The following is a 19,496-nucleotide window of genomic DNA, read 5'->3' as shown; positions in this document are numbered from 1 at the left end:
TTGGTGTTACATCTTTTAGTTCTTAGGGGAATACTTTGTGTCAACTCATTACCCTCAAATGATAGCTTCCATCAAACTCTAATGCCGATACGGGGGGGCAACCCTTTTGCGTAGGATTTTGTGATTTGAAACGATGACGATAAAAGGCCGGTGGGTGAGCAAATGGATGGTGCAAAATCAAAAGAGAGCATTGAAAGGATGATAGCTTCGATCAAACGGGCATCTCTTATCAAGTTTATTTCCAAAGTAAAAGAAGACTGGCTGCAAGTCCATAAATAATAGTCAACGATTAGGTGTTGAAAGGCTTGAAGTGTGTGCGAAAGGATGTAGCTAAATGATAGTCAAGAATTAGGTGTGCGATACGATGCAGCACAAACTCACCCGAAGTGTATCTAACCCTATGCTAGTCAAAGAAGGTTCAAGAATGACTTTAGCATTTCACATTGTACAAACGATACTGCACACATCTTAAGAGATTTTTACTATAAAAACATGAAAAAGAACAAACAAAGGTACAAGCAAATCATGCAAAGGAAAGACTAAAGAGCACTTACAAAGTGTAACAAGACTAATGAATCGGGGTTGTGGTTGCGGTCATCCGTGATAGACAGTAGAGGAAGAGGAGAAAGAGTAGGTAACACCGGAAAGGCAAAGATAGCCTTGTATGGTTGGTAGAGGATGCTTGGCCATGGATGATTAGGTAAACAAGGGAGAAAAATATATAAATATCTTAAACGAAACCATAATCATATCCATACATACATGCATCATACGATATATGTATTCATATACATCAACAATAGCACATCATCTTCATATTATTTTTGGAGATGGCAATGGGAGATGACCCTTCTCTTGCAGGCTCTTCACAGTGTCATAGAGGCTTTGGATCACCGACCTAAATTGCACGCCAAGGTCCTTGAGCTGTTGGTTCGAGAACTTGTATGGCTTTTTTCGAGGATTCACCTCGTCGGAACACCTGCATCACCACCACCACCACCACCGCAACCACAAGAGATATGCATCAATCAACGTCACATACTATAATTGTAACAACCTAATTTAGAGAAAAATTGAGAGCGGTATGACATCACAATCTCATAAGTTACCTCCTAAGAAATATCCTTCACATTTGAACACCTAAAAAATTGATTTATAAAATATTTATAGCCTATTCAATTAACTCAAAAAACATTGATTATATATACTAATAAATTGATATTTTATAAAAACACTAAAGACTTTTAACTTATCTCAAACATAAGAATATGATGAATGTATAATTATTAATTTATGATTAAACATTTTATGTTGTCAATGGATAAATGCTATTAGGCCGATATAGTGAAGGTTGGATTCTGAACTAAGCTACTCCTTATCAATATCAGTGGTGAACAAATTTTTGAATTGATTTATAGCTGATAGATGTATTACTTATAAGTCTAAATATTTTAAGCGAGTGGTTTATTTACTCTGAACAATAGTCCATTCAAACAGCTTCAGAAGCTCCTTCATAATCCTAAGTTTTGGGTGCTATACACTGCTTTGACTCTGTGTTGGGTTGTCTGCGCACCTCGGGAGGTGTTCTCCGAGTGTTAGGCTACCAAAAAACTTGAGAGTCCTTTTCTAGTACGACCAGATCAGTGTCTTTTAAGCTTGCTGACAAAAGAAACACACACAAAGCTTCACATCAGCTGCAAGGAAGTCTATCACCAATTCTAAATCTGCACTTGGCAAAGAATGTAAGATAGCTATGTGCATCATCTGATTGGTCTAAGCATCTCCTGAGGGTTTCTGATGTGAGTTTGGCATTTATTTAGCAGCTGCTTCCTGTGGGAAGAATTTTCCATGCTATTCTTTCTTCAATATCTCTCAGATCTTCTAGAAATTAAAATAAAAATTATTTTATCAACTACTCGTTGAAGCTAATAAAGTATTATATAAATTTATTTTTGTTTTAATTTTTTTTCATGATTGTGACCACATACCCTTAGAAAAGCATATCATTTTCAATCTTGTGCTACTATTCATCATCAGCAACAAAAAAATATAATTGTTTTAAGACTACTTTGTTGAGAATTAAGATTGAAAAAAGAGGAGATTGAATACCAATCATCAACAAAAGAATTGAAGTAACTAAAAAAAAAAAAAAAAAAAGACTATATTAATTCAATAAACCTGACTATAACCTCTCTATTGCTACTCTCTTGATCAGACTTTTGACTCTCATACTCCCCACATTCTTATCTAAATTAGGGCTTCTAATTTATGTAAATTGGATATATTTGTATAATCCTAAACAATTGCATGTGACTCTCTTGTTCTGCTAGGCAGAAAAAAGAATATTTCTTCTTATAAAAACCAAGAAAATTATATATTTTCATTTTCCTAATGTTGTTCTTTGAACTCACCATGGACTAATCAGATTAGGCGAAGTTACTAATGCATATCCTTTTTCCATCAGATATATTCCATGTTTCAAGAGTTTCTCTCTCTATGCCAGTATCTTAGCTTCTTCATTCTTTGAGAACTGGTGATGGGTGGTCCATCTATTCCCATACTTCTAAGCTACAATGATATCTTTGTCATTACTTCTTGCTTCAGAGGAACCTAACAGGGAGTAGGTGAGAAAATCCCACTGTATCTTATATCCTTTTTGTCTTCTCTTCCTCTTTCTTTCTTTCTTTCTTTCTTTATTTACTTTATTTTTTTTGACAGATGTCATTAACACATTTCTTTTCTTCTGAACACAAACCTCTCTATATGGCTTTCTCCTGAAGGTCCAGTTGCTCATCTCCCTTCTCAGTTGGAGAAACCATTTGCAGCCTCCATCTCCCTACGACAACATACTTGGAAGGTACACTTGGAAGTCATATTACCCTGAAGGCATAGCTAAACTATATAGATCTCCATATTTCTAAGTATACGATATATGTTGTCAGATGTTTAGTGCTATCATGTTATTCTTCTATAATCTTTTCAGTATAAAATTTTAAGTTCCTATCTATCACAGCAAATGACAAAGTAACGATAAGTTGTTTATGTTTCTACCTTTCTTTCTCTTTTTTGTTGGTGGAAATCAATAATCTAGATCGAAATGAGGTCAACTATAGTCTGAAAACCATATGATTAGCTTCATATTGTTCTCTTGATGGGCTCAAATAATACAAGTTTAAGCTTGGGAAACATATTTTCCCCTTAACACTTCAAAAGATTTATATACATAACATGTCATAATACACCAATTCTTTATAAGAAATCTTTGTTACAAATCAAACTTCCTTGATCAATTTAAGAATTTTAAATGTTTATTTATAATTTGTAGAAAAATATTATTTATTTTTGTTATCTTTTCTCGCTACATTAAAACTAATTCATTTTAGTTTAGCATATGTAGACTAGATGACCATCTTAGCACATCTTCATATTATCTTAAATGATTTTTATTTTATTTTATGATTTATATAATCATCTATAAACAAAAAATATATGTTTAATTCTTTTTTATAAATGTCTAATCTCAGTAATGCAAACTTTTATATAATTTGGATTATAGATTGGTCCACCCAATTCACCTACCTTGCTGCACTAAGCTATCATCATTTCTTATTTGTGTGTTTTGGCCGCTTCTAAGCGCTCACGGCCACTTCCTGTAATGCTTCCATGCCACGGATGCAAAGAGGAAGGGTACTTACGTGTTGGGCACCGGATACTCCGGGAAGAGCTTGGAGAGGATGCGGACGACGTCCTCGCGGTGGAGCACGCGCTCGATGCAGATGAACCGCTTGCCGGCGGCGGCCTCCTCCTCGAACACCCGGACGTGCGCCTCGGCCACGTCCCGCACGTCGACGTACCCTTGCACCGCGTTGGTGTACCTCGTCGCCGACCCGTCCAGGTACTTGAGGATGTGGGCGATGCTGGCGTTCACTTGCGGCTGCAGCAGCGGCCCCAGCGCCAGCACCGGGTTCACCACCGCCAGCTCCACCCCCGTCTCCCTCGCCACCTCCCACGCCGCCTTCTCCGCCACCGCCTTCCCGTAGCAGTACCAGTTCTGCACCACCACAACAGTGACGTCAGCCACCAGCATCGTGCACCGATGCATCGATCTATCGCGCGCGCTCACCCTTGTGTTCTTGCAGTGCTCGAGATCGCTCCAGCACGACTCGTCCACCACGACGTCGGGGCCGCGGCCGGGGTCCATGGTGACCGCGCCGATCGAGGAGGTAAACACCACACGACGGACGGTGCCAGCGTCGGCCGCCGCATGGATCACGTACCTCGTGCCCCTCACAGCCGGCTCCACCATTTCCTCCTTCCACACGCGTAACGCATGCACACAACCAAAACATCAGTTGTTCTTCCTTCTCCACACCCTTTTAATTGAGAACAAAGCGATGGGCTAAAGCTTATCATACAGGGTCGTCCGTGACGGGAGAAGCAGTGTGGAAGACGCCATGGCAGCCATCGATGGCTTCTCGCAGAGCGCCGTAGTCGAGGAGATCAGCCTTGCAAAGCAGCAGCCGATCCGCGGCGCCCTCCATCGCCGTCAGGTGTGCGTTCTTCGGATCATCTGCTAACAAAGAAGCCTCAGCGTCACAGACCAACGACGTGGGAGTTCTCCTACATAGCACTGCTGCACGCGAGCCATGTCACCTGGGTTTCTCACCGTCCCCTTGACGGTGTATCCTTTCTGCAACAGGAGCTTCACCAGCCAGGAGGCGATGAAACCGCCGGCACCGGTGACGCACACGGTCTGGCCATTGCCGGTGGGTGGCGCGGTAGCGTCGACGGGCATGCTGACGGCGGCGAGAGGGAGGGAGAGAGATGAGATCGATGTCACGTAGGTTTTGGCAAGAGGGAAGACAAGGGAAGATGAAACGTTGGAGGACTCGGTGAGAAGGGAAATGAAGCACTGTGGCATTTATAGGGGAAGAGGATGTGAGAAATGTGTGGGTACGGTTACAGGGGGTAGGTGGCAAGATAGAAAAGCAGCACGTCGCACCTCAAGGGAAAAAGGCAGCTCTATGAAGACCACACGTCTTTTGAGGTGTTCTTCAAGTTTTCATCGAAGTACAGGGATTAGGTGAAGGGTTAAGACAACTGGCTTCCAGAGGTGAACTTTCCGACTGTAAGCAGGTAAGATGTTGATGGAGGTCAGATTTTGATCATCCATAGAATGTAGCGGATTAAAGTCGACTTGATCCCTTTTTCATCCCAAATATCTCGCAAACTCCCGAAGAAGCGTAAACGCACCGAGCTGAGCTACAAAACAAAGGTCAATTGTACAGTCTCATCGGTGTGATTACTGAACTCAAGCTAAGCACAGCTATGATGGTGTTCGCCTGTCGATCGAACTAATCTGATGACGGATTGGTCAGGCTGGCCCGAGCTATAATGGTGTCTGCGAAGCCAAGTCGAACTGCGATAATGTGCATGCACCGAACTGACCTGATGAGCTGAGTCGAGATGAAGCAATATCCATCTATCACGAATCTTTATCTTACATGGAATCGGGACGCATGTTCGTTTTCCCTATGTAACATGTAAACTCTTCCTCCGTCTGAGACAAGCTATCAAAAGAAGACTCCGTTACGATATGTGGACTGCAGAAATGCCTATGTTCTAAAATTCTAGTATTAAAGTTGTGGAAATAGAGCGCATACTAAAAAAAAATAGTTTCTCACCGTTGGCATCTTTCGATGAATTCGAAACTCAACTTCAAGTTTTGACACTGTGTACATTTTATGGATAATGAGTTGTAGTATTCTACGACTCAACCTTTTTCAGAACCTAATACTCTTAATATTATATTCAAATATTCTAATTTTAAAATTCATTTTGTTTTCCAAGCAAGATCTTCATTTTCTTCTTTTTTTTTATTCCTTATTGTATCTGATTTTTTTCTCACCATATTTGTAATAGTATCAGAATTTCTCTCGAACTTGTCGATAGTGTCGGCGATCATAAATTTTTCAAAATTATCTTGATTTGTGCCTTGATCGATAATAAAAAGCATCTTCTTGTTCTTTTTCCTCAATTCCTCAAGGTATCTTTTTGTCACACTGTAAAAATATTGTTCTCGCGACTCCTATATCTTTATTTACATACTATATTTCTAATTATTTTATTTCTAAATACCGTTTATTATTTGAACAATGTTATGAAGCCAACTTGATAAGAGAAGAAGGGAAGAGTATTAAGACCTTGCCGACAGTGTATTGCTTGTCTGCTTCATTTAGGAAGAGAGAAATGGAGTTCGGGTAAGTGGTTACTGATGACAGCGTTTTGCTTGTATGTTTCAGTATGTAGAGAGAGGTGTTCGGAGTAGGACAAGTAATTGTTCTATATGTCTTCCTCGTACGTTCAAGGCACAAAGGGGGAGAGAGAGAGAGATGGGTAGAGGTGGTTGCTGTGGACAGTATTTTCCTTGTATATTTGCAGTACATGGATAAAGCGTGCAGTCTGCATCCCCAGCTAACAGGACGTAGACAAATATGAATCGCTGGCACTCGTCCACAGCACGATGATTTGACGTAACCTAACCCAGGATTAGGACTCCACCTACCCATCGTATCATTTCTCCAAGCAAAATGATCCGAAAACTTCCAAGCAAGTTCATGACCCATCCATCCATCCATGTCTCAACACCCGCAAAAAGGGGAAATAAATGATGGCTTTGATGCTCAAGGAACTTGATGGGACAATCATCATGACATCATCATGTCTGATGTTTAAGTTAGGGTTTCAATCAAATTATGATGAGCATCACCTAAAATTAAAAAAATAATAAGAGTTTAACATGCATGCCAATCTTGAATCATGAAACAATTACTAATAAGGAAGTTTTTCTTCACAAAATTGATACAGCTCACAACCCCACAGAGATGCTGATGAAACTGCTTCCTTCGACTAAATTCGAGCGCTGTTTTAATTTGATTTGATCAACCTGCAACGAGCTTTAGCTAATGCCCTATGGAGTGAGCACTTTTGGGAAAAGACAAGATGAATTCGTCAAGGAGGAGAATTTATGGGAATCGACTAAAATTGAGTTAGATTTGGGCTCGAATCAAATCAACTAGAAATTTTGACCCAAGTCAACTTTTCACCGACCCCCACCTGGCATTCCACATCGTAGTCGTACCTTGTTCCTGCATTCACACTCCCCTCACGCGAGGGTTTTCCCTCCGCGTTCCTCATCGCCACAATCGCCCATCGCAGTCACCCTCGCCGCAGTCGGCTGCCGCAGCCTACGATCGCACCGGTCACTACGGTCCTCGTTGCACGCAGGTGTGCTCGCCGCAGCCCACGATCACACTGCTCACTGTGGTCCTTGTCGCACGTAGGTGTGCTCGCCACAGCCGCCCATCGTAGTTGCGGTCCTCGTTGCATGCGGGTGCGCTCGCCAGCGGCGATCGCCACAGCCGTCCATGTGCAGCTGCCCGCCGCGCTTGCCGTAGTCGTAGTCGCCCATGCATAGACACTCGCCGCAGCCACCCACGTGCAGCCGCACTTCTCCCCACTCGTGGGCAGCGAGTCCTCAGCCTTCCCTCGCTCCTATAAATGGAGCAGGGAACAATGCAGAAAGTATAAGTAAGGAATAAGAGAAGACTCGAGAGATCTCCCACTCGAGCTCAAATCCGACCAAAACCATTCGATCCTCATCTCCGACGTCGAAGCTGCCTCTCCGATCGTCGATCGGCCACTGTCCTCTCGGCAGCAACCGCAAAGAAGACGAAGATGGGGAAGTTGACTGGTCAACAGGTCAACTTTGATCGACAAGGGTTGTTGTGTTATGTTTTTGTTGTATTTGGGTAAGTTTGTTCTGACTTTCTCAAGGGAAGTCATGATGGTTGCTGTGATTCTGCTGTTACATTGCTGGTGTTTATTTACATTGAAAGCGAGAGGATGTTTGAGTTGATTTTCAAAGCTAGAAAAGTCTATTGCTATAGTTTGGACTTTAGCATTTTGGACTTAATGGGTCAATTATCACGTTGAGATGGCGTCAAATATGACTCCTCCAGTAAAGCACCCATCTTCTTCAGCATTCTTTGTAGAAAGTCCACTCATATGCAGACAACGGTTTCAACGGATGATTCTGCATTGTTGCAAAGCAAACGATGGAAACATGAACAAACCATTGCAAGCATTCTCAGGAAGAGAAGAACACAGAGCTACTGTAGCTTGGCGACTGCTTTTGGACATCGATTCAAGCTACAGGTGGAGGAATACAGCAGACCTCAGCCAAAGAAGACACCTTTGCAACCAAAACAATGAAGACAAGTGGAAGAATATAGTGCATTCCCAGAGACGAGAGCATCAAATACGACCATAGTGCGATCGAATAGATCAAACAGTAAACCCCCCAATCATTGAATAGGCGCCAACCTTTCAACGAAATCAAATCCAAATCCCCTGGCGGAGAATGAAGAGACGATCACTAACGGCGAATTCTTCTTCTTCCCTTCTCCAGCACCACTACCGGAATGTTGGCGAGGGATAAGAACGAGGATCAAATTCTTAAGGAATGGAAAAGATTTGGAGGAGAACGAACCATTTTATTCGATAAGGTGCGATCTCAATTCCGAGTTCGGAACAGAAGAGGGTTTTGGGCACTCGGCTGTCGGTATCGCCGGCCCGTTTTCCTTGTGCCCTCCTAAGTGGTAATTCAAATGAAATGGGCCGAAGTGGGCTCTCTTCGAACATTTATAAGCATTCTCCCCCCTTCTTTGTTTCGCCGCGAGCAAAAAGAACGTCTTTTTCTGCCTTCTCCCACCGCTGCCACCGTCCGATAATGGCAGTCCTCCTCCCCCTCTCTAATCGCCTCCTCTCCAAATCCATACATCGTCTCCTCCTCGTCTCCCAAATCCCTAATTGCACTCACCTACACCCGTTTGCTCCCTCTCGCCGCCTCTGCGATTCTTCCTCGCAAAACCCTAACCCTACTTTTGATCCCAACTCCGACGCTCGCGGCCGTACTCCTCTGGAGAAGCAATTCGACTCGTGGGTCGACCGCCTCCGACCGGGCTTCACCGCCGACGACGTCGCAGCCGCCATCCGCGCGCAGGCTGATCCCGACCTCGCCCTCGACCTCTTCCGCTGGACCGCCCTCCGCCCCGGGTATCGCCACACCGCCCCGGCCTACCTCGCCATGCTTCAGGTCGCCGTCTCTGGCCGCCGCTACGCCCACGCCGAGGCCCTCGTCGACGAGGTCCTCGCCGGCGCCTGCTCCCCCGACCTCCCCCTCTTCAACGCCGCCGTACGTTTCTGCTGCTCCCGCCGCCACCTCTTCTCCCGCGCTTTCGACCTCTTCAAGAAGATGCTGCAGCGCAGCACCACCGCCCACACGTCGTGCCGACCCTCCATCGAGACCTACTCGATGCTCCTGGCCGCCGTCCTCCGCCGGTTCGGCAAGCCACCCGTCTCCTACGTCTACCTCCACTCCGTCCGGTCTCTGGCCCGGCAGATGAAGGCCTCGGGCGTGATCCCGGACACCTTCGCCCTCAACCTTATCATCAAGGCCTACTCCAAGTGCCTGGAGATGGACGAGGCCATCCGGGTCTTCAAGGAAATTGGGCTCTACGGCTGCGAGCCTAACGAGTTCTCCTATGGCTACATCGTGCAGGGGCTGTGCCAGAAGGGCTCGGTGGGGAAGTCCATGGACTACTTCAAGGAGATGAGGGCGAAGGGCCTGGTGCCGACCGCCACCGTCTACATGGCGTTGGTGTGCGGCCTGGCGCTGGAGCGGAGGCTCGACGAGGGGATCGAGGTGGTGTTTGACATGCTGCCCAACGGGATGGCGCCCGACTTACTAACGTACCGGACGGTGCTGGAGGAGATGTGCAGGGAGGGGCGGGCGGATGCGGCGTTCGAGCTGCTTGAGGAGCTGGGGAGGACGAAGGGCGCCATGGATCGCAAGACGTACTCCGACTTGTTGGAGGGGCTGCATTGGCTCTGCCAGCCACGTGAGTGAACCAGTGATGATTGGTCGGCCGCCGATCTGCTCCTCCGATCCTAGATTTTGTCGGGTGAGGACTAGATTTGGATCTCCAAAGCATGAGCTAAACACTTGAGATACCAAAAAAGAGATTTTTGATGGAGAAAGATCTCTGGCTGCATGGGTTTCCTGAGCCGGATTACTGCAACCTTGGGTGGGACATCAGCAGGTGAGCTCTTCAGAGTCTCAGTATACATTATGCTTGAAGGATGATTGAATCCTCTTGATTTATACAACTGGTTGACGTCAATGTGGAGTCAAATTTTCTCCTTGCATGGCTACATATTTTGGAATAATGAATTAAACCTTATTCATATGTTGATAGTATCCATATCCATCAGGTTGTTGTTATTGTTTCCTCTTCTTGTGGTAAATCTTTCATGTTCTTGGCACACTTAATTGTCTGATAGTCCTAATCTATGTAAATGAAACTGTTTTCATCTCTCAACTTTTGAGAATGTTGATGACATCCACTGAAGTTAATGCCATTCTGACCATAGTTACTGAAGTTGACTCCATTTAAAACAGTGTCAAAGGAAAAGGGTTTTGTACATTACGATATGGTTATGTTCTGATGAGTTCAAGATTTGTCAAAAAAAAAAAGAAAATCTTGTTGTTAACTCTATTATTATTGCCTGCAAACAAAATGAAATTTGCAATCACATAGATCGAACCTCCTGATTTTTCTGCAGTGATTTAGAATCCAAATGTATCCGTCTTCTTTAGAATTTCTGATCTCAGATATCCTCCTGGAAGAGACAGCAACGCATTTATGAATTTCTGCCTTGTTTTTACAAGGCAGAAATGAAGCTAATAAAAAATTGGAACATCACTCGAAAAACAAGACAAAGATGACAAAAACAAACAGTCAAATTGCCACAACTCCTAGTTGTAAACTTTTCTTAATGATTTCTGAAAACTAAGTATAATTCCTGTTTGCATACTGTATAATTTAGTCGTATGTTCTTTTTTAGATTAAGCTCATACTGTATTGTATGAGCTTTTGATTGACTTTTTTTGAGTTCTTCATCTGTATTGTATTTTTTGGTCGACTTTATAGATGGTACCCAGCTGAGTTCAACCTGAAGTACCCGTTTTTAGACATCATTGTGAAGATCAATTACTTGAAGTACCCCTCCGTGAGGGATGGTGGTAAGAGGAAAAAGATGCTTTTAAGTATTGTAAAATCATGGAATTGGAATTCTCTTCAAATTATTGCTTTCAAAACTAAGTCCACTCTATATATATATATATATATATATATATATATATATATATATATATATACTATCACAAACTAAAATGTTAAGTTGTTTTGTACTAAACATATTATAAATTGCTTGACTATTTTTCTGCTTAATAATGTTTTATATTTTTTCATTTTCATCTTAAATACAAATATTTTTCTAATAAAATTTGTTATGTCAGTTGATATAAATGATTAGTGGTTCACAAGGAAAAATCTCATATCCATTTGCTTGGGACAGTAAATTTTGAATTATGGTAGATACGAAGGCTAAGCGTGTGTCGAACAGTATCGTACCTTAACTCAAAATTTGTTACTTAACTCTAAATTTGATGTAATGCTTAGATCAAAAGTTAAAATATTATTAGTAACGTTACAAAGATAGTCGATAGATTGATCTCAACTATACAAATATTATAAGATTAAATATGGTCTTATTCTGAATAACAAAATGCCATTGGCCTCCACTTTATTTATTAATAGATGAGACATTTCGAATTAAAACAAATCTTTTGTTATTAAAATTTCATCACGAGATGCTATACTTAAATGGGTTGTTTTGGTAGATCGATCATCACTATTAAGAAGAAGGAAAAAATGCACGATTTGGAAATCCTATAAGCACCGAAGCATTTGGAGAGGCAAAATTAAGAGTTAGCATAAACAAGAAAAAGAGACTTCAATAGAAAGGCTCCAAGTATGTAGACTCTATAATATAGAGCAAACAGGACAAAAAAAAAAATACTAAAAAGAAAGGAAAAGAGTGTAGGAGGCACTTATGTACGGATAAGTGAAAGAAAAGACATGAAGATTAGCAGCATATCTAAAGCATGAGAGAACTGCAAGGAACAAACAAAAGCATAGATATGAAAACTGGCATATCTAATGCATAAAATTGGCATCCATACTTTTCTTTATATCAACCTTTTTCCCTTTTTTTTTTCCCCTTCCGTTATGACATGCTCGAAATAAAGAATAAGATTGGAAGCCAAAAAGAAGTGTGGAGAGTAATGAAAGAACTTCATAATTAGCGATTGCTTATGATATCGGTTGCGTGCATTGATGACAAAGGTTGATTCCAAGAGTGTGATGGTGTGGGTGGCATACATATACAACTTTAATAATACAAATGGAATGTCCTAGAACAAACAAATAGAAAAACTCCAAGTAATATAGAACAAATAGAAAAACTCCAAGTAATATAGAATAAATAGGAAAAAAAAAAAAGGCTAAATGGAAAAGAAGAAACGAAAAGAGGGTAGAAGGCACTCGAGGGAAGATAAATGAAAGAAAAAACATGAAGATTAGAACGAACTGCATGGAAAAATAAAGTTCTCAATAAAGATTATTAGATGAAATGTTTGCATTGGATTATGTCGATCAAAGACATTGGATGATGGCATGCTAGAGATCAAGATTATAATTGGAAGCCAAAAGGAAGTGTGGAGAGTGAAAAAAAGGGCTTCACGAGAGCTTGCTTACGATATTGGTTGCGTGCTTTGATGATTCCAAGATTATTTTGTTGTTACATTTCCGTGGCCATATACATCTAATAGAAAACAAAAAAAAAAAGGGGGGGTACTATTTAAGCTTTAGATAAAAGGTTATAATAACTGCATTCGAATAACTTTGAAATGATAGAGGAATCTCCAAATTTACCAATAAACGATTAGAATATTTGCCTAATAGCTCTCTCATTTTCTTTTTCTTTTTTACTCAAACTTATCTACTTGGTTTAATAACATGTGACTATTTTTAATTTTCATCCTGCACATGAAATATTTTCCCAACAAAGGTTATTATGTTGCTCGAGATACTGATTCGTCATTCACAAAAAAAAAAAAAAAAAATCAATATGAATTTGCTTGACATAGTATAATTTGAAACTATGAGATACAAATACTAAGCATCTCTCGACGATGGCATAAACTTTTGTTAACTTCGATCTTGAAGCTTAGATCAAAAGTCAAAAGATGCTTAATGATTATTATTACAAGGATAGTTGAACCATATCCTTGTTTTATTCGAACTCCGTTCGTTCATGTATTAAAATAATATCGATTAAAAAAAATTTAGCGACCAATATCAATTATGCATTATGAGTTCGGTACGATTTATTGATAGATTGGACATTTGAAATTTAATCAAATCCGTGATTGTCATATTTTATATAATTGATTGTTGCGGACATAGATGAAAAATAAGAATTGAAGTGTTGGTCAAAAAGCTTCAAGTATGCATATTCTAAAATAATATAGAACGTATAAACAAATAAATAATAATAATAAAAAAAGCTAAAGAGAGAGTAAAAGAGGCACGGCCTTCAAGATTGGAATATCAAAAGGAACAACCAAAGCTTCTCTAACAAGGAAGGATTATTCTATGAAATGTTGACATGGATTGTGTTTAGCATTTTGTCGGTTAAAGTAACATCCGATCACCTCTTTTATAGCTGCTACCATTCCATGCTTGGGGACGAAGGTTAGGATCCGAAACGAAAAAGAATTATGGCGTGTGTGAGGAAAGTGCTTTATTTAGAGGAGGCTTAGCATTGATTCCAAGAGTGTGTGTTGGTGTGGCATACACTTTAAAGAGTAGCCACAACATTAATAATAATAATACTAATAAAAGTAGAAGAATCATCGTGATCCAATAAACAAACCAAGTATAGATAGATGCTCATCATCAATCACAATATACATCTCTAGCGCTCTCACCCCCACCTCACGCAACCAAAACATCAAAGGCCGGAGCGAAAGCATGGCGGCAGTGGATTTGCGGCACATACTCTTGGATTTGCTGCCGTCGTTTGATATGAAGGAGCGATGTCGGGAGCTAGGCATCCAACATCATCTGGAGAAGATTATTCCTGACCTTTGGGCCATCAATGCAGTCATTCGGGACGCGACGATGCGGGCGTGGACGCAGCCGGACGTGGAGATGTGGATGGCGGATGCGGGTGCAGCCATTGCGGACGTCCAAAACCTGCTCGACCGGATCTTGGAGTGGCCGGGGAGGGCAGCGGCACCGTCGAATCCCTTGTTGCGCTCCTTCCGAGTGGCTTTTCGTCTTTCTATTCTGCAGGAGCTCAAGGAGATGGGGCTCAGGTTGAAGGAGCTCGTCCTTAGGGGGTCTGCCTTGGACCTCCGGAAGGAGATGATGGATGCCATGGATCCATGCGATGAAGAGTACTCCTATGTCCTAGGAGAGGAAGTGGTGGGAAGAGATGAGGCCAGAGATAATATTGTAGAGATTCTTCAGCAGAATCAATCATCTAGCAACAGTGAGCCCTTCGTCATTGTCATCCATGATGAAAGGTCGTTGCCATCATATCCATCCATGGGGAAGACAACCCTGGCTCGGATGATTTACCACCACCCCTGGGTGCGCCAACATTTCCATCATCGAATCTGGGTGGACGTTTCCTTCGACTTATCTTGGGATCAACTAAGCATCGGGAGAGAATTTGCAAGGTCTATCACGGGAGACTCGTGCGACCATCTGCAATCGCACCAAGCTATCTGGCTACTCGTGAATGAACGGCTCGGCCAAAGAAGATACTTGCTCATCTTGAATGAAGTATACTATGATTATACGGAAGAGGGGTTGAAAGACAAGTGGGATCAACTAAAGCACAACCTATTGCATGTGGGTGGAATCGGAAGTACAGTAGTGATCATCACCACCAAATACACTACCGAATATACTAGTTGGAGTATAGATATTGCTTCTTATCGAAATATATTTGGGTGCAAAGAGTATATGTTGGCTGGCCTCTCAGAGGATGCTTGGATAAAATTGGTCATGCGAGACACATTCATTGGATCAGCGCAGGACAAAGAGAACACTTGTACCATAAATTTGCTACTTCAATTTGCGGAGCAACAATACAAAACAATTAAGGGCTCTCCCTTACTGGCAAAGACGTTGGGCTCAATATTCAGGTACGCTGAGGTAAGTCGATGGCAAGAAGTAGCATATGATTTGTCTTGTCACTCAGATGTTTGGCCTCCTTACTCAAATGTTAGACACCATCAGCATTTTAAATTAATGAGCCTCCAAAATCTTTCAACTAAACTTGCACGATTACGACTCTATGGCTCATTGTGCAATTTAGATCCATGTAGCTATTTAATGGAAGACTACATGCATATGATGATCGCTGAAGACCTTATGCCACAACAATCATTTGATGCCGAGAAGATGTATCGATTGATCCGTGAAATTGAGTTACGATTTTCAACGTTGGATTCAGATTACTATATGAGGACAAGGATCGGTCAAGATTCAATAAGAATCCCGAAACAATGTTGCCATCTATGCTTGCTTGTCGATTCTGATGATTCCTTCACGTTTCCAACCGCCTTATCAGCAGGGGTCACAAAGAGACTAAGAACTTTGATTTTGCAAACGGAGGAAGAGATGGCTGAAAACGATCAAAAGTGTCAAATCAAAGAGATCCCAGCAGCCATGTTTATAAATCTGGTACACTTACGGATATTACATTTATCACATTGTAGGATCCAACAATTACCTAATACAATTGCCAAGTTGGTTAGCCTGAGATACCTCAACCTTTCCTACACTCAGATTCAAGCACTTCCTAAATATATCTTCAACCTTCAAAATTTGAAGATCTTAAAGTTGACTCATTGTGAAAACTTTCAGAAATTATCCAAATCGATCCACAAACTCAAGAATTTATTGATTTTAAAACTAGCTTACTGTCAGAAGCTTCGAATGCTTCCTGATTCGATTACCGCCCTTACAAATTTACAAGAGTTAGATGTCGAAGGTTGTCAATCATTCATGAAATTACCTGAAGGTTTAGTCAGCATGAAAAAATTGACAATGCTAAATGTGGACAAATGTGTGTCCTTAACTCAATTGCCTCATGGAATAGAGCAATTGACTAACCTCCAAAAGTTAACAATGCATACTACAACTAATAGTCTTTCAAGTGTCATCCTAGAGTTGCAGAGTTTAGTAAATCTTAAAGAACTTCGTCTGAAAACACTTAATGGACTATCAAGCGCGGAGGATGCTCGAGCCTTAAAGCTCGAGGATAAAATATTGCTCGAGTGTTCGACACTAAGTTGGGAGTGGTGGGATATAGAAGTTGCATTAGTTACTAACATAGTATTATTAGATGAGCAGGTACTGGAACACCTTCAGCCTAACCTAGCTTTGAAGAATCTAGAAATACTTTCTTATATGGGGAAGAAACTTCCGAGCTGGATGGCGTGCAAAAAAGAAAATCTGTGGCATTTGACAGAGATCAAGCTTGTCAATCTAAAGAAATGTGAAAGGCTACCACCGCTTGGACAACTACCTAAGCTTGAGACTGTTGAGATAAGTGGCATGGATTCAATTAGTGCAGTGGATGATGCATTTTACGGTGATGGTAATGGTGACACATTTCCTAGATTGGAATCACTCATTTTCTCAGAAATGCCTATGCTGGAGAGATGGCTCAAGGCAAAAGGTGAAGGTGACATGTTCCCGATGCTTCTTAGGTTGATACTAATCCAGTGTCCAAAATTCAAGGAATTTCATGTGCGACCATCAAGCAGGCTTCTTGCATTATCACTATGGTTGAATAATGACAAGTTGCTGACCTCTGAATTTGTAGGTTGGCAGAACCTTAAATATGTCACTGCCTTAGAGATAACTGGGTGTGAAGAGCTGAGGTGCTTACCACAGGGTATCAAGTATCTTGAGGACCTTTCTCATTTGTATATTATCCGATGCAACAATTTGATCTCTTTGCCGGATTGGTTGGCAGAACTCAAATCTCTTAAACACCTGATTGTACGAGATTGCGCCATGCTGTCATTCATTCCCGAGAGGCTCAAACAATCGCCCCGTTTTCACATTTGGAATGAAGGCTGTCCAAAGTTGCAGCTCTAACCGGCAAAGGATATTTGTCCATCCGTCTTCTTCATCGATTTGCAAGTGTGTGTGTGTGTGTTGACCCAAGTGAAGTCATCCATCCATGGGAGGCAATCCTTCTTAATATAATAATGTACGTATGCCCTCCAACTCTCTCTCTCTCTCTCTGGTATAATAAACTTGTTAATGTTTGCATCTCACTTCCACGTTTGCTCTGCTCTGATAGTATTGGTTTGCATCTCACTTCCACATTTGCTCTGCTCTGATACTATTGGTTTGCATCTCACTTCCACATTTGCTCTGCTCTGATACTATTGGTTTACATCTCACTTCCACATTTGCTCTGCTCTGATACTATTGGTTTGCATCTCACTTCCACATTTGCTCTGCTCTGATACTATTGGTTTGCATCTCACTTCCACATTTGCTCTGCTCTGATACTATTGGTTTGCATCTCACTTCCACATTTGCTCTGCTCTGATACTATTGGTTTGCATCTCACTTCCACATTTGCTCTGCTCTGATACTATTGGTTTGCATCTCACTTCCACATTTGCTCTGCTCTGATACTATTGGTTTGCATCTCACTTCCACATTTGCTCTGCTCTGATACTATTGGTTTACATCTCACTTCCACATTTGCTCTGCTCTGATACTATTGGTTTGCATCTCACTTCCACATTTGCTCTGCTCTGATACTATTGGTTTGCATCTCACTTCCACATTTGCTCTGCTCTGATACTATTGGTTTGCATCTCACTTCCACATTTGCTCTGCTCTGATACTATTGGTTTGCATCTCACTTCCACATTTGCTCTGCTCTGATACTATTGGTTTGCATCTCACTTCCACATTTGCTCTGCTCTGATACTATTGGTTTGCATCTCACTTCCACATTTGCTCTGCTCTGATACTATTGGTTTGCATCTCACTTCCACATTTGCTCTGCTCTGATACTATTGGTTTGCATCTCACTTCCACATTTGCTCTGCTATGATACTATTGGTTTGCATCTCACTTCAATCAGAACAATTTTTTTTATATCTGTAACAATCGACTACTACTCTTTTGTGTCGCACGTCGAATGGTAGACGGCTTTTGTTTCAAAAGCAAACAAAACACAACCATCTCTGCTGCCTCACGAAAACCAAAGTATGTAATTTGCCGTTTCTAAGATTGCATGCAACACTATTATTAACTTACTAACCTAACACAATAAAATTGTTGTATAAAAATTAATCTTCATACTTCCCTTACGATCCAAATGCTGACATGAAATGATGGACTTACGTCATCTAAAAAAGATTATTGTCTCACAACACATTTTCATTTATTCAGCCTTGTTAAATAGCCTCCACCCCCAAAATTAAAAGAAAAAAAATAAAATATATCTAAATAAATGATGCTCCATCGCCACTATATCTTAAAGAGAGCCCACAAATAAAGAAGAAATTACCTCAAAGCTCATCTTTAACGCTAATCAAAGATATTGTTTCACTCCATAATTTTATGCTCTTCTAGAAGAAAGCAAATTTTTTATTGAATAAAACATTAAAATTAGCCCATAAATAATACCAAAAAAAGAATTAAATAATACATCAAGAAAATAAGTAATGAATCAAAATGATGGAAATCTTTCTTCTACCTCTTCATAAAAAAATTTTAAGGTGGTTAACCACATTCGACCAATGCTTAAGCTTAGCGATCCGAAGAGCTCTTCGTTCGTTCATTCATTCATTCATTCATTCATGTGTACTTAAACATCTATTATCGATAAAGTATAATCAATCAATAAAATCATGTCTTTGAGAAAGAATGATCGCATCTTGTCTACTTGTGTTAATATTGTACTGATTTTTTAATCATTTCTTATTAGAATCGATAAGTATATTTGGAATTTATTCCTAATTAGATTCAAGCTACTGAAGGAGTCCCTATTAGATTTAAACTTATAATACTAACACCAACTGATTGGGTTTTGGCCCAAATGAATAGCAAAGAACAATGAAAATAAGATAATTTTTTAAATGATTCAAGGTGACCAAATCACCTAACAAGATGTTAGATGAGGTGTAGTGGATGGGAACATTTTAGATACACTCCTAGCAAAAAATATATGTATAAATAAATTGCGGAACAATTCATTCACAATAAATTATTATTAAAGTATATTAATTTCATCTGAATTTTTAATTTAATAACCAAATTAAGTTCACTTATTGACGTTAACCAAACGACAAGTTCAAGTTTTTAGATTTTTGCAACGACATTACATATGCTAAAATTAAAATTTTACAAAAATATACGCAATTTTACAAAAAGAAATTTCACGTTAAGGTAAGCGATCCGACCACATTATTTCCC

At 40.8% G+C, this 19,496-nt stretch overlaps 3 protein-coding genes across 3 annotated transcripts; 2 read left to right on the top strand and 1 right to left on the bottom strand.

The window, feature by feature from the left end:
- Positions 1–696: 696 nt before the first annotated feature.
- Positions 697–5,188, bottom strand: LOC135582672 (cinnamoyl-CoA reductase 1-like). The gene is made up of 5 exons (XM_065185664.1): positions 4,654–5,188; positions 4,416–4,570; positions 4,124–4,312; positions 3,696–4,051; positions 697–979 (listed from the first exon to the last, which is right to left on the bottom strand). Exons 1-5 carry the CDS (start codon positions 4,919–4,921, stop codon positions 814–816), a joined length of 1,134 nt encoding a protein of 377 aa, XP_065041736.1. The 5' UTR covers positions 4,922–5,188; the 3' UTR covers positions 697–813.
- Positions 5,189–8,742: 3,554 nt separating this feature from the next.
- Positions 8,743–10,442, top strand: LOC103970995 (pentatricopeptide repeat-containing protein At3g25210, mitochondrial). The gene has a single exon (XM_009384910.3). It carries the CDS (start codon positions 8,792–8,794, stop codon positions 9,968–9,970), a length of 1,179 nt encoding a protein of 392 aa, XP_009383185.2. The 5' UTR covers positions 8,743–8,791; the 3' UTR covers positions 9,971–10,442.
- Positions 10,443–13,761: 3,319 nt separating this feature from the next.
- LOC135677604 (putative disease resistance protein RGA4) lies at positions 13,762–17,249 on the top strand. Its single transcript, XM_065189966.1, has one exon. The coding sequence runs from the start codon at positions 14,001–14,003 to the stop codon at positions 17,148–17,150; it is 3,150 nt and encodes a 1,049-aa protein (XP_065046038.1). The 5' UTR covers positions 13,762–14,000; the 3' UTR covers positions 17,151–17,249.
- The last annotated feature ends 2,247 nt before the right edge of the window (positions 17,250–19,496 follow it).

Source organism: Musa acuminata, chromosome BXJ1-6, assembly GCF_036884655.1.
Source record: "Musa acuminata AAA Group cultivar baxijiao chromosome BXJ1-6, Cavendish_Baxijiao_AAA, whole genome shotgun sequence".
In the NCBI taxonomy this organism is placed as follows: domain Eukaryota; kingdom Viridiplantae; phylum Streptophyta; class Magnoliopsida; order Zingiberales; family Musaceae; genus Musa; species Musa acuminata.
This window is presented reverse-complemented; position numbering and strand designations above follow the sequence as displayed.